Source organism: Arthrobotrys flagrans (genome assembly GCF_004000055.1).
Source record: "Arthrobotrys flagrans strain CBS H-5679 chromosome Unknown unitig_9, whole genome shotgun sequence".
Lineage (NCBI taxonomy): Eukaryota > Fungi > Ascomycota > Orbiliomycetes > Orbiliales > Orbiliaceae > Arthrobotrys > Arthrobotrys flagrans.
This window is the reverse complement of record NW_027137551.1, coordinates 1,725,695-1,750,077: the sequence shown is the minus strand read 5'-3', so window position 1 is coordinate 1,750,077 and position 24,383 is coordinate 1,725,695. Positions and strand designations below refer to the sequence as shown.

Here is a 24,383-nt window from a genome sequence, read left to right as displayed (position 1 = left end):
CTATATATCAATACTATCGGATTGCAAATTTAGCGTTGGGAGGATCGATTTATTTACTGCATCGCGCACTGTTCCGATTTAACGATTCCCAACTGAGAAAGAAAGTCGAGTCCGACCGCCGCCGACGTCACGAAACAGCCCAGCCCGCTTATGGGCGACAACGCTATATTATAGGCCACGAAGATATTTTATGAACAAAACATGCATTCCTCCCAACCATTCTCCGTCCCCCTCGCCATCTTAACACTATTCATATCCCTCCACCCCACATTGACATCAGCGCAATCCACCACCACAAAACCCGCGACCTTAAAACTAACCACCGTCGCACCATACCCTTCAACATGGACCGTTTCCGCAAATTGCTTTTCCGAAGTAGCGGCACAAGATGATAATCAGGAGACGATATATAATCAGGGATGCGGAGCGCAGGTTAGGAAAAGTTGTTGTCCGCCGAGTTGGGAGCCTGGGGCTGTGTTTGGGGGTATGACGAGTACGGTTGGTGGGAGTAGGGGGGTTTGTCCTTCGGGTTATATTGACCGACCGGAGTGGGGGGGATCTACGGAGGGCCCGGTGTTGACCAAGGCGGGGAGCTTGGAGAGGACAGTTGTTTGTTGTCCTAGGTTCGTATTTCGGCCCATGATAAAAGAGAAGAAATAGAATCGATGAGCTAACTTTCGTGGTTGAATTCAGTGGGGTATCGCTGTGGTCTTTATTTGGACCATCGCAAACGGCACTTTGTTATACTCAGAACCCGACTACTAGGGCGAATCCTAGGCTGTCGGATCTGTACGATGCGAGTACGTACGCTAGGCCTTTCTTTCTGGCCGTGGAGGCGGTAGTCACAGCGACATCTGTTCCTGAAACCACGGCGACATCTGTTCCTGAAACCACAGCGACTACGTCGGGTAGGCCTACCACGAGGAGTACGAGTACTGGGTTGGGGACGACAGCCGGTGGGAGTGTTCCGACGGAAACTGGAGGAAGTGGGGATGGCGGTGATGTAGATCAAGGAAGTGATAACGGACAGGGCAAGAAAGGCGGCTTGAGTTCCGGGGCTATCGCTGGAATTGTGATCGGTGTCGTCGCACCGATCGCTATCGGAGTCATTGCATTCATCTTTTGGAAGAGAAAAAGACCACTCGGAATGGGCATGATGCATAGAGGAATCGATCCACCGGTCCCACCACCAGCTCAAAATAGCGGCGACAAGTTTATCCCATTCGACGACTCGCGATCATCGAGTTATGGGAAAATGGAAACGGGAGCTTATCGGTATAAGCTGCCGGCGGGGTCTGAGACGATATTGAGTAGTAATGCGGTGGGGATGAGGAGCGGAGAGAATGAAGAGAGGAGAGCGGCGGTATTTGAGAATGCGGAGAAGTCACCGGAGCAAAATGAGAATGAGGCGGTGTACGTGCAGCAGAGTTATAAGTTTGGTGGACCGGCGGCGCTTCGGTGATCTCACAAACCGAATGCTACTGCGGAGGATATTATATATGATTGGGAGGGTTTATACTTAGGTAATTACTCGTGTTCGTGTATATACTCATATCTTATTATGATTGACGGCTGAATTATATCTGAAGTTCTTGGGGTATTCGCTGTATATGTTTCTCTTTATCTTATCAAGGTCGTAACGGTACCGATTGATATTATAATTTAATCAAGGCTTTTTAGCTGTTCCATGACAGTATATTGAATTCGACGCGCTAGATCTGGCCATCTTGTCACACTATATTCTAGACGCGTGGCGGACTGGCCTCGAAAAACAAGCCGCGAATGCAAAGTTCCCCTTTCCTCGAAATGAAAAAAAAAATTGAAATCATGGACGAAGCATGTTTCTTGACAGACCATCGTGTGATAAACCCCCGCAGTCGCGTGATAATTAAATGTTCTGGCACCTCGGTGCCCGAGATAGCACGGTCCGCAGACTGAAAGCGGCGGAGATTGTTGTAAATTTTGCGTTGAAAGTCGGGTCGGCGGTGACGTCGTGTGACCGAGTGCAGCCCGCGTAAACCCGAGCGAATCAAACCTCCAGGGCTCCAACCTGCTCGACGTAGCTCCCGAGCTAAAGGGAAAGTAAACTGGCTAACTTGACTTTAAACTGAAAGAACCCCAACCACGAATCTGATCAAATTGATTCACGACATACTCTTCTCTTGAACCAGGGAGCTTTCTTTGAGCTTTTTTTTGTCTACGACTCGTTCTATCGTTATTTCATACTACCTTCTCCCATACAAGACGCCAGAATGTTCAAGTGGGCACAAGCAGCGTATGTCTTTTAGTTTAACCGTTGCAGTATACAGCGATTTCTCCTCATGGAGGTCTCTGGCTTACCCGTGTTATTTGTTCCAGAGTGGCGAATGTAGCTGGTACAGCTGAGCCTGAATACGGCCCGGAAGCTATCAAGACCGTTCACCAGCATTCCGAAGCTGATGCCAACAAGCCTCTCTACACCGAAACTACCTCCAAGGACCTCGCCTGGGCTATCAGCACTGGTACAAATGTTGAGACACAGGTTTTTTACATTACCACCGATGATGGACGAATGGGTATGGCGCAGGTGATCTATAGCGTCGTCGTTCCGTAAGAAACGCCTGTCTTATATATTATTGGAGATTTCAACAATGCTGACGAGGACCCACGCGATCGCGTGTTTAAAGTGGAGTCAAAACCACCGCTCAGTTCAACATCAAGCTCTTCGACCCTAAGAAGCCCGAGGAGAAATTCTGGTCTTCGGTTCCGCTCACCAATCCTTCTTTCCATGGTCCAAAGCCTTCCGGTGATGGCTCAACGGCCGAGGCTCCACTTGAAGACTACAAGACCTCTTTCTACGCTGACAATGTCGCCGTTACGCTTAGCGAAGATGGTGGGGTCTATAAGATCAAATCTCAGGCCGATCCTAATGCCTTCTGTAACCTGGTTTTCACAAGACTCGCTCCGGGATTCATGGCTGGCAAGGACGGCAGGTCGACATATGGAACTGATCATACAAAACCTTGGGGTGAGATAAGACATGTCTTCTGGCCGAGATGCAAGGTTGAGGGGGTTTTTGTTATCAAGGGAGAGACGGTTAAGGTTGACGGGTCGGGGTTGTTCATTCATGCCTTGCAGAATATGAAGCCGCACCATGCTGGTAAGATTTGCAAATTTTCTCCGTATATAGCATAATCATCGGTTTGACAATGTCGTATAGCTGCCAGGTGGAACTTCGCGAACTTCCAGGGACCCACAGTCTCTGCCAACTTTATGGAATTCACAACCCCGCCATCGTACGGCTTGACCCGTGTTGCCGTCAGTGGTATCGCGATGGACGGGGAAATCATCAGTGCTAGCGGTCTCCCTGAAAACCTTGCCGAACACGTTTCCTCTAAGGAAGATCCCGAAGCTAGGTGGCCGGAACCCAAGGAAGTCAAGTTTACGTGGAAGGGTAAGAATAAAGATGGCAAGGATGTTGTTGCCGTGCTCGAGACAACCTGGCCCCAGAGAATGGACCGAGTGGATATCATGAGTGAAGTCCCCGGGTTTGTGAAATCTATTGTGTCGGCCGCTGCTGGGACAAGGCCTTATATTTACCAAGTAAGTGTTTTCTCATGGATTGACTGGAGCTGGTAGGTAGTAGGTTGTTAACCGGATGCTTGATAGTTCTTTGAGCGAGTCAGCCTGAAAGTCAAGGTTGGCGACAATGAAACAACCGAAGAAGGATGGGTGTTCTCCGAAGCGACTTTCATTTCGTAGATAACCAGACGTTTGGCTACTTTTTGTCTGTCGCGGTAAATACTTGAAATGCCTTTTTTTTTTTTTTTATGACAGAAAGAGATCCTTTTTTATCTGTTGTTTCTGGGTCTGGTAATGCTTGAGGGATGTAAGGACCTGGCGTTCAGATTATCCACATTCGCTTGGTATGTTGTTTCTTTTTTGGAAAGTCAGAGCTTGTTTGTGCCTTTGCAGTGCGGAAGACAGACTGAGATACTTTAAATATGCATCGAAAGTCGGTCGGTTGGATATAACTTGATATTCGCCATAATAATACCTAATCAAAAAGACGCATTTTTACAAGTAAATCCCTCGGGAGTATTTAGGCCCATACGGTGGTTTTTGGACTTGATGATGACTTCTTGGTATTTGTGGTTGTAGTCTAGTGTGTTCGCATAGATACTTATATCGGCCTTAGATTCCCCGATAGGCCGCCAGTTTCATTTCGTTTGAAAACTATAAATCATCTATCGTTGCTTCCCACGCATGATAGCATCGAATTCGGTGTGGAAGTCCGGAGTTTCACCGTCCAGCCTATCGCCTACAAAGACATCTTCCCAATCAATCCAGCAATCACGACCGTTCAGGATGTCCATGTGGAGGTTGGATGGGCCACCGAGGACCGCAGGTCGGAAGTCCTGGAGTACCCCAAGATAAGTCGTTAGCAAAGTAGTTCCATAGTATAAAGAATGAAAGAATGAAAGAAGAGCGTAAACTTATAGAGCGTAATATGGAGAAAAACACATACGGCACCAACAATCATCTTTTCCATACCCCTCCTTACCGGCTCAGCTAGGCCGAAGGTACGCTTCAGACTCTCCATCTTGAGGTTTTCCTGTGTAGCTTCCCAGTTCTTAAGACGGTTTTCGAGAGGGTGGTTGGAGTTTAGGTCTGCACTTGTGGTTGGGAGGCCATGACGGATGGTGTCGTGGACGGAGTGGGAGGACGGAGCACCGGTTGTGGAGGAGGAGGGGAGGGAGAGCTTGCTCGGTTGGGATGAGGATGGGACGAGACGGAGAGAGCCGGACTGGATATCCAAGTTAGTTATTATTTAGACACGGCTGAAGCTGGAGACACATACCATTGTGAAGGTATTTTACCGTAACTGGAGATATCTGGTGATGTCGTGGATGTAGATGATGATGTTGATAAGAAAGAAGTTGGAGTTGACGAAGCTCTCCAGCTGTCGCGTCCTTTGCCATGTCTGTCTGGGCAGAGCCGCATTTCTTGGCGTTGGACTTTCCCTGTCCCAAGTAATTTCCACTCGTTCTTTTTCTTCTTCAAACCTTCAAAGCCAGAAATTTTCTGCGACAACCAAGAAAATCCCGCCAGAGTCGACGCAGAATATGGCAAAACGGCCATTCAATCAGGCCGATGTCGAGGGTCAGGATAGGCGACCGGGAAATACGCCCAAGAGACAGAAGAAGGACGATTCTGCACCGTCGAAGGGTCTGGCGCTGGAGGACATAACTTCTGCTCGACAGGTACAAGGACTTTTTGCGGATTATTCGAATGCTGGGAAGATACAAGCTGGTACTGCTGTTTCGATATTCTACAATGCTCTTTGGTCGAAAAGCTAATTGTGTATGGTGTCTAGGAATCCAATCCTTCAAGAAGTTCCTTGCAGAATGTCGAGACCTGCAATATGCCCTTCACCTGAACGAAGAGATAAAACTCTGCATCCTGCAAGAATATCTTGAGTCGCAGATATCCAAGGACGGTGATGAGACCTGTGGCGACTTGATGCAGGCTTGGTCTTTTGCTTCACAGGTATACAATCCATCTTTATCCTCGGATCTCAAAGGGTAACATGAAATGCTGACTTCCTGCCACCCCCAGTCGAACAACTTCCAACTACTCTCATCGGTCCCTACCATCCTCCACCTCCTCCTACGTACCATCTCACTCTTCCCCACCTGGAAAAAACACGGAATTGCTCTTATCAAATCCACCCTACAACCGCCCTACCTCAAACTCATCTACCGCTCCTTAAGCGGCTCCAAAGATGCAATCTCCTCACCAAGCCTCCGTCTCCTCACGGAAATCAACAAATTCGACAACGGCAGTTTATGCTCCCTCCTCCACCAATCCCTCGACTTTACCGTCAAAGACTTGACTCGAAACCTTGAGATCAAAAAGACAGAAAGGCTGGACCGTGTACCTGTCGAAGATCCGGATAGACCGAGCGTACGCACCGTATTCGTTAGGTTTATACTATCGTTCTTTCGGTATGGAGCGCATAATATCAAGACCGATATCATGGGACTACGGGCGTTTACCACGCCTTTGTTCAAGTACATTCGCCAGGATACGGCAGCAGTGATCGATGAAGTTTTAACCGCCTTCAGAGATCACATTATGGCGGATCAGGATATATCACGCAGTTCCAAGACTAATTATTTCAACGATTGGAGTTTGGGTCGGCTTGCTGAGCTCTGTTATCGCGACGATCCTATTGATCCCGAAAACCCGGATCGGGCAGTTGCAGACGCAGTTTTTGAGTTTCTAGGTGGAGTGTGCACTACACCTGGGAATGGAGTTTGTTTCAAGGACAATGGATGGTACAATGGGTCTAAATCCGACGCTTCGGAGAAAACAGGGAAACAGCAGGTCAACAACCGAATACTCCTCGGATTACTAAAATCTCTCCGACCGTATTCGAATACCTATCACCTGAGACTCCTAATCGCAGTATTCACAGCAGCCCCAGAGCTGCCAGCAGCATACTTCAACGAAAATACAGCGTTTACATTCGATCCGAAACTAACTGCGACGTGGATTGGTCTTTCTTCCGTTCTGTTGGAAACGATTCAGATTCCTGTGCCCGAAGGATTTGGATATTCCGGTGGAGATGGGGTACCGTCCGCCCCACCACCGGTCAGGAATTCTGTTGAGAATATTTTACCGCAGCAGCTTAACCGCGCTGTGTTAACGAAATGCTTGGGGTTTAATAATAACTTTGTGAGGTTTGTTGCTGTGAGGATACTCAACGCGGCTTTTGCGAAGCTTGCGGCTGTATTGGATGGTATGGGACGGATGGCAGAGGAATTGGTGGATGGGAGTGTATGGGCAAAGGGGGTTTATGATTTAGTCGACGAGTTTTCGAAAAAGGTTCCTGAAGTTGGAGTTGTTGTTAGTGTTTTCAATCAGATGAAAGAGGATGCTGGATTACAGAGGGAGGCGGGGAGTCGGTTACTCAGAAATTATTATGAGTACCTGCCTTCCATCGTCGGCGCTGTTTCGACCGGATCTGGTGGAAGAGGCGGATTTGACTTTGGCCCCGCGTTTGGTAGAGTGCTGGTGAAGATCGGAGAGAGTAAAGGGTTTGAAGCATTGGAGGTGAAGCATTGTTTGCATTTGGCTAAGTTATTACCGGAGACGAGGTGGTGGGCTAAGCCTACCGCTGCGAAATACTCACCTGCGGTAACGTTGATGAAGGTTTTTAAGGAAGGGAACGGAGGTGAGCAGACAGGTGATGTGTATAAACTGCTTGAGAAGATTGTGGATGATAGCCCGGTGTTTGGAAAAAGCGGAAGTGGAAGGAATGGCGTGCACCCTCTCGAGGCGCTTATGGAGAGTTTTGAGTGTGTGAAGGAGAAAGAAGGGTGGGAGAGGGTGTTGGGATACTTGGATAATGCATGTGGGAGACTGGTACAGGGTCCTTATAAGTATTTCGACATCGTGGGGGAGGCATTAGAGAGGATTAAAGGAAAGAGAGGGTTGAGTCCGTTACTTGCCGCATTGTTCCACCAATTCAACTTTTTGAAAAAGGAGGAGGAGAAAAAGGAAGAGTTGGAGGGCCTGTGTAGGTGGCTACTTAGCGTTGCGAATAATTTCTGGGTTATTGGCGAGATCCCGATGGTTAGGAAGGACGGTGTGGACATCGCCAGCGTCGAGGGGGGGGGTCCAAGTGAAATCTTTGCACAGTTTGTGGAGGGCGTGAAGGCCTGGAGACGATGTCTGGAGGACTTTAAACTCGGAAAAGTTGGTTCTTTCGCAGACTTGGTGGGATTCCCCTTGGAGGTTGAACTCCCGGAGTCAAAAGCTCTCTCGAAATCCCGAAACCTGAAGGATATCCGAGAAAAGTATGGACATTTCTATACCCTCGCCGAAGCCCTGACGGCACGGCCGACAGTCGTTACATTTTACTATTGGAAGTGGATTCAACATGTTGTGGAGATACTCCTCAAAGCGACCCTCAATATCGATGAATCTCTTCTCGACGAACCCGACTTTTCAGCTTTAGAAGGTATTCATAACAATGTTTTGGATGCATATGAAAATGCTGCACGGAAGGTCCTCAAGAACGATTCCTACGATACAGATTCCCGTTCAAAGAGGTGTCTCGATTTCATGGTTGATACGGCGGGGAAGCCGCTGTACCTGGAATACTTTGCGGCTACGGATCGACGATTGATGGGTCGATTTGATATTGGTACGTTTCCCCATTTAGCATTATCATGATTTGGCATGTTCTAATAATCTCGAAATCTAGCACTCATTAATATATACTCCCTCTTACCAGTCGGATCTCTCCAGGATGGCGGTATCAAACCCCATCTTTTCCGGAAACTGTCACAAATTCCGTCAGCATCGTATTCAGCCGATCCAAAACAAGTGACCAAACTATCGACTTTCTTGAAACTACTCCTAGATGTCGCAGATCTGAAGAAGTGCTGTCGAGATGCGAATGCCGTCGAGTTGCCCGACCTTGCGTGGAAGGTAATTTTTGAACGTTTATCTGCGTCAAGGGAAACGCTCGTCGGGGAAGAAGTATGGGGTGCCATCAGCGGTGGTAATGATATCAGCGAGCATCCTTGGGTACCGCTCGTGAAACTAGTTAAAGAACAAGATTCGGCGGGATTACTCAATATATCTGTCGGATTTGAGACGCTAAATGAAATAATTGTCGAAAAGTCCGCAAGGGCGTTTTCAACTTTCCTATTACTTCTTTTGCAAAAGGGTGGTTTCGTGAAGGGAGTCGAGGGGCTTTTGGACACCATCGCCAAATACCTCGAAACCACTTCAAAGGAACAGCTTACAAACATAACATTCCCGATCTGCAAGACCATCAAAGACTTTGCAATGGAAAGAGACGACTCAACCGGCCGGCTCCGCTGGAAGAAACGGGATCTAAAACACGGTGACGACATGCAACTCGACGAAGATTGGAAAGAAAGATTCATTCAACTGTTTTATCTCGATAACTACCCGGGTACATCTACACCACTCCATCAAGCCCTTTTAGAGAGTTACAAAAGTTTGGGGAGTGGGGGTTGTACGGCAGAATACTTTGAAATCGGCCTTGACTTTGGACTCATAACCTGGAGCGAACAAGTTCTTGATCTCCTCCAACTCGACGATAAGAATAACAATTTTCTCTCCACCTCCACTTTCCCGCTATTCGAAGCAGCATACCGTCTCTCCCAAGGGAGTGATATGACTTGGTTCCATATAAAGCTCCAGAAGATGGTATACACCCTTACCGTTGAACTTTCAAAACCCAAGATTTCTGAAGAAGACGATGGGAGTTTACTCGAAGGGTTGGAAAATCTGGGGGCGTTTATGGGAAGGAACGAAGTTGATTTGTTGGATTATGTAGCGAAAGATGCGGTTGATAGTTTATTGGAGGTTTTGTTTGAGAAGTTGGGGGTTGGGAGGGGGGTTGTCGCTTTTGCGGCCGGGGTGATGGCTGGGATTGAGGATGTCAAGGTGAGATCTTCCGTTTCTTTGATTATATATGGGAGCAACGATGCTAATGGTTATTTCGTTACGGACAGTACCTCCAACACTCAAAACTCCTCCAACTCATCCTAACCACACCCACATCCCTCTCCTCCTCCCCACGAAACTCTAACAAAAAAGAAGAAACCTACCACCTCTCCTACATCCTTCGGAAACTCTTTTATGCATCAAAGGCACAACATAGTAACATCACCACCCTCGACTGCGTCATCTCCATCTACTCCGGCACGAACGATGTGGTCGATTCGATACTTCTTGGAATATTGATATCGATAGAAGGATTTATGCAACGTAGTATTTTGGAAAGAATCTCCTCCGTCACGATTACAGACGATGAGGGTAAGAAGTTCGTGGAAAGAGACGGGAAAGGACAATTAAAAGTTTTTATTTCCACAAAGGTTGCGGGGAAGTCGATGAATCATTTCGCAAGGAGGAAAGTGGAATTTAAAGGCACGGGTAATACCGAAGACCTCAAGGGATTTTTGGAAAAGTGTAAAAGAGCAGATGAGGAAGATGAAGCCGATGTGAGAGGGAAAACGTACGACGTCGGGTTTATAGCGGGGTTGGTGATGAACGGCCTGACAACGGAGAAAGAGGAACAGAAGCTTGATGTCAAGGATATTATCGAGAAGGGGCTGCTGGGGTATATACTCCTTTCCCTTTCCTCGGAAACCGGTGAGGAGAGGGGGATGGGTGAAGCGGTGCTTACGGCTATCGTGAGGAGGTTGGAGGGGGCAGTTGGAGGGGGGAGGGGGTATAAAGAAAGAATCGAGGTGATGCATTTGATATGTAAGATTCTAGCTGGAATCGCGGTATTTAACGAAGAAGAAAACGGGGGTTTAAAAGAATGGGGGATACCGACCGTCACCGCGTTATTACTTGCAAAAATGGTAGGGATTGTATCCAACCCCGGACACTTTTTGTACGAGAAAGTTATGGTGTGGTTGCAATCCCGGGCAACCGTGGATTTGAAGGAAATTCCCATGCTGAGGGAGTTTTTGAGAAGCGAAGGGGAGGGGTATTGGAAGGAGGTCGGCTGGATTATCGAGGGACTTGCGGGTGGGGTTAAGGGTGTGGTTGATATTGAGGTTTTCAGGAAGAGGGGGGTGTTCGAGGAGGTTTTAGGGGTTTATGGGGCCCTTATCCCCACTACCGCAAGCGGGAAGGGCAAAGAGGAGGGAATCAGAAAAAAGATATTGGAGATATTGTGGAATACGGCTGGTGTCGAGGGAGGCGCCACGACGTTGGTTACTAGGACCGGGGTGGTTAGTTGGATCAAGATGATGATTTGTGTGGTTGAAGGTGAGGGGGAAAGGGTGGTGTTGAAAAGGTTGGCGGCGAGGTTGTGGGAGGGGTGTGATAGAGGGTATGTGAAGCAGTGGAGCGAGGGGAACATCGGGAGGGTTTTGGAGGGGTTGGTGGGGTTGTAGGTCGATGTGCTTGCGTGTATATATACGTGTGGAGGTGTAAAAGGTTGCGGGGGTGTAAGATGGATACCTTTCAGCGATGTATCATCGGTTGTAATATAATACGGAATCGACGTATCGATCAAAGAGGATTGAAGTTCAGTCACATGCACGTACGTAGCAACCGGTCGGTTTATCTTCTACGACTTGACAGCTTTTCTATTGGACGTACTTATGAACGAAAAAGAGGGGGAAAAACTAGGTTATTCTCAAGCTCATATCGAAGCTCGAGTGCTTTTATATTCCATTCGATGGAGTAATTGTGGTAAGGGGTGTGTGGTAGTAATAATGGCGGTAGTAGTCGCCGGTAGCAGTGGGAGGGTAGTCTTTCCCGGAGGTCAGTTCTCATTTTTCTTTGCCCTTTTTTGGTTTATCGATGCTTCCCTCGCCTTCTCGCATATATCCTATGTTTTCCCCCATATAAAAGAAAGAAAGGAAGGAAGAAGGAATCGCGGAGAAGGGAGAGCGCATCGTTAAGACCCGTGGGGAGTGTCCATCGTAGAGAAGAGGCAAGAATGAAAATAAAGAAAAGTATGAGGTATGAAAAAAAAGGAAAACTTGTAATAAGCCGTGATAGCAGAATAACCATAACAGGATTCAACGGAAAAAACACACTAAACAAAAAAAGCAGCAGCGAGTAAACCCGGGTAGAGTAAAAACAGAAAGGGAGAAAAAAACATAGGAAAAATAACGGAATGAGAAACAGTAGCTCAGCGTCCAGCATCCGCCAGCACAAAAAAAAAAAAAGGTGGTTTCCAGTTTCGTACACAAAATCAAAACAGAGAGTCAGTTCAGGAGCGGGGCCAGTAGTACAAAAGCCATATTTGTACAATTTTTCGGAATTCTTTTTTTTTTTTCACTGATTTCGTGGTTCGGGTTGTTTAATCGCATTCCCATAAAAATAACCTGGGAATCGATAACAACTTTTGATAAGCAACTGATGAGATGGTGTTTCAACATCGCTTTTTTGGAAAGTAATCGCCATCGTTGTAATCGGAATGGCGACTCTTGAACATTCGTAGGGATTTTATCTTCCGCTGAACATCCCCGGAGGTGCACCTCCCAAGTGCTGGTGCTGTGGACTCCTCAAGCCGTCCGGTCCAGCGCCAAATGGCATCATACCCTCGTGGAAAGGGAAGGGTGGGAATCCCTGAGGTGGCATAGGTGGTGGCCCTCCGGGTCCGGGTGGTGGGAACGGGAAGGTCGCCATGTTTGGCATGTTTGGCATATTCGGCGGTGGTGGCATACCATGTTGCCCGAAAGGTATGGGAGGCATGTTACCCAATCCTGGTCCGGGTCCGTAGAAGGGCAGCGGTGGCATTGGGCCTCCGGGGCCGCCAGGGCCGTTAACATTTCCGCCGTTAGCAGGTCCGGGAGGTCCACCAGGTCCTCGTTGGAAAAAACCCGGTGGGGGACGTTGCTGGTTTGCATTACCGGCAAGTCCGGATTGGTTCTGCTGCGATGGATGTTGCTGTGGCCCCGGCGCCCAGTTTCCAGGGATTTGTCCGTTCTCTCCTCCCATACCTGGCAAGCCCATCGGTGGGCCTTGGTCCGTATTCGGTGGGCCCTGCGGTTGAGGAGGACCCCGCTGCTCCATTCTAGGGGGTGGGTTCGGGGGGAAGTTCCTGTGTTGGAGATCCTGAACGCTTGCGGCATTCATCTGCATCTGTTGCTCCATGAGCCTGCGTCGTTGCTCGTTTTGAAGAAGCTCGAGGTGGCGTGGATCCATCGCCCGCTGCGGTTGTTCGTTCAAAAAGTTGGCCTTTTGAGCCTCCAGTGGAGTATTCCGGTCCATGCCGGGTGGGGGGCGGATATCCATTCCGGGGAAGCCACGGTGGTGGGCTTCGAGAATCTGCGAAGGACTACGGACGTGCTGCGGTGGCTCGTGGTAGAGATTCTTTGGGAGTCCGGGCGGTCCACCGTCTCCTGGTCGTCCGATAGCTCTGATCGCTGGATCGTTCAATGCGGAGGAGGCACTATTCTTGCCGCGTTGAACCGCAGGCGGGCTGATGGAAACGGGAGGTCCGTTCGGAGCGTGGTAGTCCTGAAGGAACGGTGGAGGTGGCGGAGGGCCTTGCGGTGTCGGCATATCCGAATGACGTAGAAGTTTTAGAATGCTTTCGTTTCCGTTACCCGACCCGACTTGGGCCGATTGCAGACCGCTCGGAAGTCGGTTGATGTTGCTGTGGGACTGCTGCGGTTGTTGCGGCGGCGGCCCGGGGGGATTGTTTGACGGATGGCTAGCAGGAGGAGTCGAGTGGGTGTGAGAAACCGGTGTGCCCTGTTGCGAGGGAGCTCCCAAGATCGACAAAAAGGCGTTTTGTGCCTCGGCGTTAGGGGGTGACGACAGACGAGCCCGTCCCAACATCTGCAAGATATTGTTGAATCCCTCTCGGTCTTCCTTCGATGCTGCCTCGAGGTGCTTGTCCTTCGCGGCTTGTTGCTGCTGTTGAAGGACGGAAGCCTGGCTCGGCTGAGGTGGATTCGAGTGCTGCAGCAGCTGGTTCTGGTATTGCTGATACTGGGAGACGTTCTGCTGCAATTGCTGCTGCTGTTGTTGTTGCGTCAGTTGAGCCTGTTGGATCTGCTGGGCCTGTCCGAGCTGCTTCTGTAAAATCTGGTGCTGTTGGTGAATTTGCTGTACTTGCTGAGCCTGAAGTTGCATCAACTGCTCCTGGTTGCCATTCTGGGCCGGAGCGGGCGGAAGTTCGGCGGCCTCTTGAGCCGGTGCGTTGAAGAAATTACGGAATCGTGAAGATCGCTCAACAGCGGGAGTTTTCTCCCCAGATGATACAGAAGGCAGCTTCGCGCCACCGTCGCTGGCGGTTTTGGACGCAAGGCTAGTAGACGAGGCATTCCACCCCCAGAACCTATCGACTCCGTTCTCCGCAACCGAAGGTGTGGGCGCTAGCGATACAGGTTAGTCTCAAAATCCGCATGATCTTCGCGTGAAAAAAATCTTACGCTCTTCGATAGGTTCAGCTTGCGCCTCCTCCAAAGCTGTGGCTCGTTTCTCGGCCTTGGACTTGAATACTATTTCCTCGTCCTTCTGCTCCTTCGCCGCGGGTTTTTCTTCGACCGGTTGTGGCTGTTGCCGTGCCGGCTGAGGTTGATTCTTCGCCTTCATAGCTGCTTTCCAACGTTGGAATTCTTCGGTAGAATGCGCCTTGAACTCCTTCCCATCGTCCCCAGGCGTAGAATCCATCCACTCGGGTTCCTTTTCCTGCCTCTCGAAACCCCGGCCGAAATTCTTAGAGTCTCCGAACGTCTCACGATCACCTCGCGGCCGATGCTCTTGGTCGTGGTCTCGGTTATGTCTGGGGCCTCCGTTGCCAAAATCCCGATTTCGCTCACGTTGCTCGCGGAACTCCTTTTCTTTGATTGCATTTCTTATCGCTCGTTCCTCGTCGGTTAAGAACCAGCTTCCTTCCTCTCGCGCTTTCCCGCCCTGTCTTTTGTTATGATCCCGATCCTTCCAGCTGCTAACGTTGGTCCTTTCGCCGTCACGATCGCGATCGGTCCTATCCTTCGAAAAGGGCTCGTATCTATTCGTCCGGTCCTTATTGTCCCGGTCTTTGTTGTTATTGCTGTCGCCGGCGGTCCTTCCGTGCTCTCGTCGGAATTTATCCCCGTCATCGTTGTGACCGAACGATTTTCGAGGTCTGGTCACGGTATTCCAACCGCCCTCGTCGCCGTCTTTGGCGCCGAATCTGGGACGGCCGCTGGCGGTGGTGCCGAGTTTGTTATCATCCCTATCGCGACGGGTGTCGTCGCCGCCGGTTCTTCCGAACCCACGATCGTTCCTGTCGTTACGATGCGTAGCGTTGGTATCCCTCTGCAGTCCAAATTTGTTAAAAGAGAATCTGTCGATTCGCGGGGTGGTCGAGGTGTTTTTATCATCGTCATCACGGTTTGAAGAAATAAAGTGAGAAAAGCGGGCATTGGCGTCAGATGTTGATGAGGAGAACGCATCGTGGTCGTTTCCGAATGGTTTGCGCGAATGTGTAGAGGTGAATGGTGGTTTTGACGAACCGGTTCCTGAAATCAAGTCATCTGACGTTTTTTCCTTGCGAGTTAGTCGTGGTGATTTATCAGAGGAGGTACAAATTGCGGGAAGGGAGTACCTGATCCTCGAGATGTGTGGCCGAAACCGGTCCTACGACTAGAGAAGTTGAAGGTGTTAGAACAAGTCGTCTGAGGCAGCAGGTGGCCGTTTCTGAGATGCTCCCGTATGCACGAGGGGTTGCCTGGGACAGTACCTATCCTTATCATCTATGCCAAGCTCTTCGCCGGGCTTTCTCGGTGCCGGCGTAGGCCGTGTTGGTAGAGGCGAGCTGTATCAATTTTACCAGAGATTAGTAGCTGACCAGATCTCGTTCTCGGGGAGATGGGAAATTGCATACCCCATCCATTCTTCCAACGGAGGTAACGAAGGCGGTTTCTCGACCAATGGAGAGTTTTTGATGAGGAGTAGATCCTCGATTGTATATCTGGGACCCATGACGGGTCAATTGGGCTTGGGAAGATGCCCAGGGTTTTACGAATCGGTGAAGGTCGACGAAACCGATAGAAACGGGCCGGTTCTCTGATGAGGTGTCGATGCAGGTGCAGTAGATGTGGAGATAGGAGATGGACGTTGGAGGTGTGGGTGGGTCGGATCAGCGCTTGCAAGCTTGCCCCGGACCAGGGGTGGCCGCGGGAGAGATATCGGGGGGGACGCGAAGAGCCGTCGAAAGTGACGGATTTTTGAGGGTGTAAAATACGGCGAACTCGAAAAGTTAACTCCCGGGGTACCGTACGCAGCACACAGCGGAGAGGATTTTTTAAAAAAAGGTAATGTCGGTAGTTCTGTTAAATTTTTTTTCAAATTTTTTTTAGATTTCTTTTGTTAAGATTTTTTTTTTTAGATTTTTTGGTCTTTCGTTTCTTAATGTAGGTCGACCAGACCGGCAAGGGCTGGCCGGACGGTGGGCGATTTCGGTGTGCGTATGCGTGTGCGTGATATGTTGGTTGACGAAGCTGTAGAGCAGAGAGGGAGGTCCAGTCTCGTGAGAGAGATGGCGGTTGGATGACCGATGGAATGGACGCCGGAGGTAGCTGACGCGAAGGAAGGGATGTCGCCAGGACGGTGGAAGCTGAGGGAGCGAGGGGAATGTTGAAGGACGATGGGGTTGGAGATTGTGTCGATGTTGAAGTGATCAGTAAGAGTGAGGTTGATAGAGAGAAGGAGAGAGAAAGTGTTTGCAGGTGTCCCAACAGGTGTTGGCCTGCCCTTAACCAGACCCAGACAGTGCCTGGCTAGGTGCTGCCCTGTCTTGTCTCACTGCAATGCACAAAGCTATTATAGTTATACCCTCAGTGGTTTAAGTACTCGCTCAGGTGGTATATTAGCCCTGAATCGAATCGAATCCTGCAGCAGACGACTGGGATATCACTGCCACGGGTGATCCAGACGTCGAAGGGTGGTATGAAATATCTCCGGATGCTAACATCATCCGTACGCATCTCGTCAAGTATGCACTCACAAGACGGGGTATGAAATGAAATGAGATCAAAGGTCGGTTTTACACGTCGGTCAGGCGTTATCGATAGAGTATCTGGAGAAACGCCGAAGTTCCGCTTGGACTCCGCGCGGGGCCCATCCGGGGTCCCTCATTGGCCAATCCTCCAATATCAATATAATCTCCACTCAACCTCAACCCGACCAATGATGCTATGCACATGCGGAGGTACATGCTATTATATATATGTTAAATCCAACTGCCCTCGACCCTCCTCCCCTCCGCCGTCACAATCTCATCTCTGAGAGAAAGCTCCAGGAAATGATTCCCCGCAAACTTCTCCCCATCGCCCATCCACTCCAACTGCCCATCCCTCACCGCGGTCAAACAATACATGAACGGGCTGACTACCACTTTATTCTCCGGGTTCATGATCCCCTTCAGCATATTCCTGCTCACGATCTTGCCTCCGTTCCCCGTAGCCGCCGCCGCCGCCACCGTAAAATCCAAATCCCCTTTTATCACAAGTTGCGCAAATACCCCCCTCCCGTTCCCGTCAGGTACGGCGATGACACCATCGGGTATCGACCTCGCACGTATGAAATTCACCATGCTCCCCGGGCACCCCATTTCCTTCGACCTCTGACCCGCAGGTCTATCATCCAGCCTGAAATCGTGAATATCAACTCTGCTCGCCCCCCTCGCCAATCCCGCCTCCAGTATCTCCAAAGGCAACTTCGCCCAAAACCCCGGCAAAGCGGGGTGTTCCTCCCCACCGCCCCATCCCAAAACATGCATATTAACCTCCAAATACCTCGTCGGTGCGATGGTCCGTATGGCCTCCAACAGATGCCGAGCGTTGCAGTGCAATGCCGGCACGGATAGTCGTACGTAGCTGAACTTCAATTGTCGACAGTTCGCCAGCGCCTTCAGTACGATGTTGAACTCGTTGATGCTCCTATGGTGGTTATGAGTTGCAAACGACACCGGATACGGTAAATAAATACCATGCCGCGGCACCCCCTCCATCTCCTCCATCGCCTGTCGATTCCACAGTAAAAAAATCAACGCCGTAAGATTCGGCTGGAACCCTTGGACCCTTGCTATCGTCTTCCCATGCTTTCGATCTTTATCGAAGATGTTTAATTTGAATATCCCGGCCAGTACGGAGATTGGCATCCACGCCGCTGCGGTCTCAAAGGTGCAGACCGAACCGTGGTGGGTGCCCCGACAGGGGACCGTACGATGGGCCGAAGGGATTTCGGGAGCGTCACGACAGATACGTCGGACGATCGAGAGGAAGGCCGGGGAGACGGCGGAGAGGTGGTGGAGGGTTCGGACGTGGATCGGGGAATCGTGTTGACGGTATTCGTCGAAGGCCGGGGTGATGGCCCAGTATATTATTTCTATACATCACATGTTACTACCAACACCCCCCCATATGTGAGAATCGTAATGGAGAAAAATACCGGTAATAACCTCAAGCGGCAGATGAGGAATCTTTTCGGGCAGTACGGGATTGGCAAAGACGGGAACATCTTCATAAGCCGGTGGCAGAAGAGAGGCATCATGCTCCGAAGAAGAAGTCGAAGGAGAAGTCGAATGATGACCGGAAATAGACAGCCTTTTGGCGAGTCTCTGTTTGAGGGACCTCAAACCCATGCCTTCGGACCCCCCGGACGGACAAGCGGGGAACTACAGTATATCTATGGAATCACAACAACAATTCGAAGAAGAAGAAAAGTAATTAAAAAAGGAAGAGAACATTTGAAATGGTCAGAAAATGAATTCTTCCTTTTCGTTAAAAGGGCAGCACCGGATATATCACGGCAGCACGCGAGCTTTACGAGGAGTTAAACTTCGGCCTCGGGGAAACGTCGTTCGGGTTCTGCATTTCGCATCTGCATCCGCATCTGCATTCGTATTGCGGAGGAGGCACAGCACAGCTGGAGCTTGGCATGGTTCTCCCCTTGTAGGTAGAGGCAATTATCATTGCAGCTGATCGTGGTGACGGGTAAGGTAATGGGCAATCGCATGCAGCGCACTGACTGCGGTGCGGAGTATGTTGAAACTGCGTCTTGTTAAATGCCGGCGCCGACATCTTATCCCCAGGAGCCCAGAAATGTGGCTGGTGGGGTTTAACGAGCACAGCCCCCGTGTGCACGCCTCATATCGATATCTCATATGTGTCGCCGGATGGGATTTCGTCATAAGTTACCCGGTTCGATATTAATAAGCATCATCAACGGTACCGATATCATATTCAGCTTCGACTTTTCTTCACTTCGACCTTTGGATCCTACGGTATAATGCGCATGTAAATGTAATATCGGTACGCAATATCGAATGCAGCCGTTGAACCCCTGCCCGATTGTGCTGTTCGCACCGGTATAACCATCCCGTCGGACTCGGTTCTCTCTTTCGCATTTATTCTATTTCATTTTCCATTTCATTTTATTTTATAGGATTTCTTGAACTACATTGTCGTCGTTTGATTGCGAGGCTGGCCGTGGAATTTGCCATATTTTCAAAGAAAACAACACCGCCATACTTTTGAGTACCAGCCCCCTTTCCCTCCTCCCTTTCCGTCTCTCCTTCTTCCCTTTACCTCACCCATCTTTTTACCATCGTATTCGCTACTTCCGACCGCTCACGAAATAACCTCACCCGCGGCCTCTCCGTTTGGACGTTTCCGGTATCGTGCCTTGGGTCCAACTCGACCATCATCGCGAACCATCAAAAAGGGCTGTCACCCCTCTGTATACTCGAGTGCTTGCTCGGTACATCAACAATAGCATCATCGCTATTTTACCATTACGACTTGTAATCATATTCAACATCCTCGGTTGGATCGCATCTATCCATAATCATCAGGTCCTGTCGTTTTTTCCAACAATAAAAAAAAATATATAAAAAAAAGGTCACGAGCCATGCCGGAGGAATCCGATCCCACTCACCCCCCATCATCGGTCTCTCCGACAAACCCTTCGTACCCCAAACAATCCCCACCTCCCATCGATACCACTTCTCCCAGAACATCCATCGTCCGACCCGAATCCTCCATAATCGCTACGACCCCTCTAGCGATGGAATCCGCCATGCGATTCGAAGAAGAAGCCAGGAAATCCCTCCACTTAGCCTCTACTTCACGCCCTCCCGTCGACGGAGCCGACGAAGAAACATCGGAAGAAAACGCCATCACATCCTCTCCGGGACTACCGGAATCATCGTCATCGGAGGAAGACACCACACCGGGGATCGTTATCACTTTGTTAATATTATCCGGCGCACGTTCGACGTTTACATTAAATCCCGGCTACATCAAGCGACATAACGTACCTCACGAAGATGCAATGATGATGACAGTATACAATCTCAAAGAGTGCATCTGGAGGGATTGGAAAGAGGGTAATATTTATTCTAATTTTTAAGAAAATGAACGGGCAGCTGACACGAGGTAACAGAGGAATTGATGACAAAACAACCTGCCAGTCCGCATCTGATACGTCTGATATTGTTGGGTCGGCTGCTCGAGGATAAGAGCTTACTGAAAGGTAATTTCCCAAAATACCTTCCCGATACGGCCTAACCCTTCCCCTTCATCTGGACAAAGCTAAGATTACCGGGGGATCCCAGACTGTCGGCTACAACTCGAATCACCGAACGTCGTCCATCTCAGTTTACGACCTGCCGATATCACAGAAGACGAAGTTACAACGAAGGGTGGCAAGTTTACCGGATTCAACGGGAACAACGGGAGAACGGGCGAAAGAGCGAGTCCCGGCTGCAGATGCGTTATATTATAGATCGGGCGAGCCGTCGACGGATGGATGTGTTTTTGGGGAGAAGGCTGAAAATTTTGGGAGCGATGATTGGGATTTCGGGCGACATGATTGGCTGACAATCATACCGACCTGGTTTGCGAAAAGCATCCGTCCGCATGAGAGACCACCAATAACACGCTACTGCCTCTGCATCCCGACGCGATACCCACTCCGTCCGTTTTTTTTTTTCTTTCTTTCTTTCTCAGGGGCCGCTTTACGATGGTCCGTATGTTTCCTTTCCGGTCGCACCGCATTCGATCGAGGGTCTCTTTTTCTTCTCAGCATGGGGTTTAATTCTGGGTTTTTTTTTATTATCGGTGGTCTTTTGGCTACGCCGGTCACGCATAGTTATTCGCTACTCTTCTTTGTACAGGTCTTTCCTTCAGTTTCGGGTTCCTTCGTTTCCCGGTTTTTTAGTCAGGTATCATTGCATATTTTGGAGAAGAGAGCGCGGTTGGTTCATAGCTAGCACGACCCTTTTTATTTCAAGTGATTTTGGGAGCATCGAAATTAGTAAATAGATATATACTACCCTACATCAATAATTCCGCATCGATCGGTATTTTTTTTAATTTTTTTTTTTCGTTGTTATGTATTCTATAGATGATCATAGAAATCTTCATTCAAGAGTATCGGCCTGAGTGTTTATGAAAAAAAAAATCAAATATATTCCCGACTCCTCGCTTTACAAATACCAAATACGCATCGAAAAACAATCTATCGGTAGGGATCATACAGTCTTCCCCGCCGCGGCCACCAACTGCCTCCTGATCCTCTTCGTGTTCAAATGATTCATCCTCTTACCGTTCCCGTGCCCGTTCCCGTGCACATCCCTCTTCTGATACTGATAATAATACCCATACCCCGGGTAATACACATACTGTCCCTGCTGCTGCTGCTGCCGAACCTGCTGAGCACCCCCCGAAACCCCACCCGCGTAATCCAGATGGACGTTCGGCTGCGTTCCGTTATCATCGGTCGGTTCGTTCGGAAAGGTCTGCGGGAAATTGGGGTTCCTGTTGTTCCCGTCGTTCAACTGAACGCTAGGCGTCACCCCCAGCCCTTGGGTCAACGGCGGACCGGGGATCGGATAGGAACCCAGGCCTTGGATGTTTACGAACAAACCCTGGGTGGCGGAGGTATAGTAGTCTTGGAGGCGGACGCCCTGGGGGACCGATTGGCCGGTCCCCCCCTCGATGTCGAGGTTCGTGCAAGATGTGAAGAACTGGGCGCCGTTCTGCTGGGTTGCGAATTGCAGCGCTATCATTTCGTGGCGCATGAGGTACTGGCCCGACTTTATATTCTGCGGCAGCTGGATTTTCCATTCGTAACCCTGCCTGATCAGATGATCGGTGGCCCAATACCCCTGCTGTAACAACCCGGCCTCGTCGATCTTGAACCACTGCAAATTCGCACCGCGGGCTTGCCTGCAATCCCCGCCGCAATCGGCGAGGTACGTGATTATCGGACCCTGATGGTTCGACTGCCATCGCGACCATCGGAACGTCAATTGGCTGCCCGCTTGGGCTTTCGCCACGTTCTGCGCCGGGGTGGGGTTGCGCCCGCAGATTATCCCGTCGCCGTCGGAGAGCCGCATGGGACCGTCGGTGTGGCGGTTGCTGGTGTCCCAGGGTTGGACGATGCCTTGCGGGGAGGCTTGGTAGAAGGGGTCGAAGCCGGCGTAGGTTTGGCCGCCTATCACCATTTCTTTGATGTAGGCGTGGGCCAACACCGTCGAGGCTCCGGAAAGGAGGGAGAGGAGGACGGAGGGCTTCATTTTGGGTTTCGGGGGGATCCCGGAGAGGAGCTGCCTGCAGGTCTCTGAGGATCCGTAGAGGATGAAATGGAGGGGTGGGGAAAGCTCGTCCGGAGCGGTGCGAATCCCACCTGACTGGCAGATGAGAATGCGAAGAATATCAAGTTGAAAAAGAGCGCGGAGGACGAAACGACGAACGAACGGTGGAAAAGAGATCTACCGTCGATTCCATAAGCCTACCTTTAATACTCGCTGTCCTGACGGACATGTAAGACTTTGACGCAGGTACCGAGCCATCTCGGAAGAAATACATGTCACAGAATACTGCTAGCTTTCCCGATCATGATCATGCATCGAAGATGTTGTTGTATTTTGTTTGGTCCGGTTTCACAGTGAAATTCTTGCGTTGTGGCTTCGATCATAACCCCCCGTCCGTGTCTTTTTGGGACCTCGGAAACCCCTGCTTTGCCTTACCGAGTAACACCACACGAACCCTTACAGAATTCAAGACGGCATGGGCCTCGTGGGGAGGTTGGTTCTAGAATGTTTCCGCGGGGCGTCAGAGTCAGTCATCTGGCTTCATTGCAAAGTTTGAAGTCTGAAGCACCGGTACTAGCCAGAAAAAAAATATATATATATATATAAAAAGGGACTCGACACCGGATCGAGGCCGTTCATTTTTTTTACTTGCTCGGCTCACAGTCTTGTTGTTTGGCTGGGCGGTCTTGGTTTTTCGAGATGATATTATCTGGTCTCGAGGAATTGCAAGAGTTAGAGGAGTGCTGCGAAAGTACATGCATTTCGAAAAGGAAAAATAAATGTCCTTCCGATTTCTTCCTTTTTATATTCAACGAAGCCGTCTTGAATGCCGTAATTATATGTCGGAAAATAGAGCTCCATCGACTCCCTGAAACACCGGGGGTCAACATTAGAAAGTTATTCGCGCTTTCGACTAAAAATACAACGTCTTCCGTGCCGAATAACTATTCCCCGCGCCCCGCAATGCGTGGAATAAAGGCTAAAGTGTTGCCTAAAAAACGTGCTCACTCTTATATAATACTCGCAAGCCAAGTTTAGTATAATGATGCCATTCTGGTAAACTGTATGCCAATTGATAATTGTAATCCTTCTGGGTGAAAAGAGGCAACGAACGGTCACGCCGTCTGTGTGTCTTTCTTTGGAATCCTGGCCTGTTTTGTAAAGATGAAATCAGATGAAGAGCAAGGAGCGCTGGGCACTGCAGCGCGGGGAATTAAAGATGGATATCCCGTTTAGCCTGATCATGGATCACGAAAAAACCGGCGTGGTGATTTCTCGAATCGAGCTTCATGACAACTGATACGCTCGATCGCGTGGAGGGCGACGGGTCATACGATGGCCTCGGTATCTCGTCTGTGACCGACCTATGCATACACAGTCCTCACGATCGAGCCCAGGCTCACGCAGCGTCGATCCATCCCATGGTCACCCGCGCGGAGAACCCAAAAACGGAAGCATTCCACATTTTGGCAAAATACTTTCTCGTTGCGTTCTTCCAGGGTTTTAATTTTTCGATTGTGGAGAATTGTTTCTTTCCCCAAAGAAAGCCCCACCGTTTTAAAACAGGCTAAATGGCTTCTCCACAATTTACAGTTCCTTTGGTACTTTGTTTCGTCCGGTTTTTTCGAGCGGGAACCATGGGGCATCACCCATACAGATGCAGCAGCCACAGTATCGCTTGTCAGCCTTGCCTCGGGGATCGTCATGCTACAGGGTGTTTTCGATGTGGTGTTTTAATACATGCATTACTTACCACATAGAAAAAGCAGTCCATCGATAGGGTACAATATCATCTCGGCAATCGGTAGACAGCTCTTCCTTTCCTCTTTCCCTTTTTCGTCTGACGACGATGAATCTTCGAAATAGCCTAAAATAAAATCGTCCGAAGGCTTGACGGGAGCAGGCCTCTTTTTTTTTTTGGTCGAAGCTGGGGAGAAAGATGTGGAGCGCTCGAGCAAGGGGAGGTCAAAGCTAGCAGCGGCTGGATTCGGTTTTCGGTGACTTGGCCGAAGTATGGGTGTTATGCTATTGTAGGATGGTGCACCGGTATACCATTGACGGGATTCATCTAGAGACTGGACGTCAACGATGTTCCTTGCACGGTCGATATGTTGATGACCCACCATGGTACTAATCGGGTGAGAATGTCGGGATGGAGTTGAGTTTTCAATACGCAGATATCGCAAAGGGGAGGGGGGTCTTTCAGGCTCATATGATATATTAACTCCGAACTCGAATACGTGTGCGAGGACGAGTATAAATACCTCGACGATCGACGCTTTCGGGAGTCGAA

The 24,383-nt window shown here is 49.7% G+C and overlaps 8 protein-coding genes across 8 annotated transcripts; 4 read left to right on the top strand and 4 right to left on the bottom strand.

The window, feature by feature from the left end:
* Positions 1-201: 201 nt before the first annotated feature.
* On the top strand, positions 202-1,462 carry DFL_005868 (uncharacterized protein; the record flags this gene model as incomplete). Its single annotated transcript, XM_067635189.1, has 2 exons — positions 202-623; positions 694-1,462. The coding sequence occupies 2 exons, from the start codon at positions 202-204 to the stop codon at positions 1,460-1,462; spliced, it is 1,191 nt and encodes a 396-aa protein (XP_067489644.1).
* Positions 1,463-2,252: 790 nt separating this feature from the next.
* On the top strand, positions 2,253-3,741 carry DFL_005867 (uncharacterized protein; the record flags this gene model as incomplete). The annotated part of the gene is made up of 5 exons (XM_067635188.1): positions 2,253-2,275; positions 2,359-2,589; positions 2,667-3,139; positions 3,200-3,582; positions 3,649-3,741. 5 exons carry the CDS (start codon positions 2,253-2,255, stop codon positions 3,739-3,741), a joined length of 1,203 nt encoding a protein of 400 aa, XP_067489643.1.
* Positions 3,742-4,226: 485 nt separating this feature from the next.
* Positions 4,227-4,843, bottom strand: DFL_005866 (Proteasome maturation factor UMP1; the record flags this gene model as incomplete). The annotated part of the gene is made up of 3 exons (XM_067635187.1): positions 4,227-4,397; positions 4,508-4,786; positions 4,841-4,843. 3 exons carry the CDS (start codon positions 4,841-4,843, stop codon positions 4,227-4,229), a joined length of 453 nt encoding a protein of 150 aa, XP_067489642.1.
* Positions 4,844-5,105: 262 nt separating this feature from the next.
* On the top strand, positions 5,106-10,934 carry DFL_005865 (uncharacterized protein; the record flags this gene model as incomplete). The annotated part of the gene is made up of 5 exons (XM_067635186.1): positions 5,106-5,292; positions 5,357-5,529; positions 5,599-8,194; positions 8,255-9,471; positions 9,540-10,934. The coding sequence occupies 5 exons, from the start codon at positions 5,106-5,108 to the stop codon at positions 10,932-10,934; spliced, it is 5,568 nt and encodes a 1,855-aa protein (XP_067489641.1).
* A 1,063-nt stretch (positions 10,935-11,997) lies between these two features.
* On the bottom strand, positions 11,998-15,471 carry DFL_005864 (uncharacterized protein; the record flags this gene model as incomplete). The annotated part of the gene is made up of 5 exons (XM_067635185.1): positions 11,998-13,877; positions 13,935-15,023; positions 15,095-15,132; positions 15,230-15,304; positions 15,374-15,471. The coding sequence occupies 5 exons, from the start codon at positions 15,469-15,471 to the stop codon at positions 11,998-12,000; spliced, it is 3,180 nt and encodes a 1,059-aa protein (XP_067489640.1).
* Positions 15,472-16,720: 1,249 nt separating this feature from the next.
* DFL_005863 (uncharacterized protein) lies at positions 16,721-18,133 on the bottom strand (the record flags this gene model as incomplete). Its single annotated transcript, XM_067635184.1, has 2 exons — positions 16,721-17,877; positions 17,941-18,133. The coding sequence occupies 2 exons, from the start codon at positions 18,131-18,133 to the stop codon at positions 16,721-16,723; spliced, it is 1,350 nt and encodes a 449-aa protein (XP_067489639.1).
* A 1,268-nt stretch (positions 18,134-19,401) lies between these two features.
* On the top strand, positions 19,402-20,277 carry DFL_005862 (uncharacterized protein; the record flags this gene model as incomplete). The annotated part of the gene is made up of 3 exons (XM_067635183.1): positions 19,402-19,879; positions 19,936-20,025; positions 20,108-20,277. The coding sequence occupies 3 exons, from the start codon at positions 19,402-19,404 to the stop codon at positions 20,275-20,277; spliced, it is 738 nt and encodes a 245-aa protein (XP_067489638.1).
* Positions 20,278-21,025: 748 nt separating this feature from the next.
* Positions 21,026-22,072, bottom strand: DFL_005861 (uncharacterized protein; the record flags this gene model as incomplete). Its single annotated transcript, XM_067635182.1, has 1 exon — positions 21,026-22,072. One exon carries the CDS (start codon positions 22,070-22,072, stop codon positions 21,026-21,028), a length of 1,047 nt encoding a protein of 348 aa, XP_067489637.1.
* Between the last annotated feature and the right edge of the window lie 2,311 nt (positions 22,073-24,383).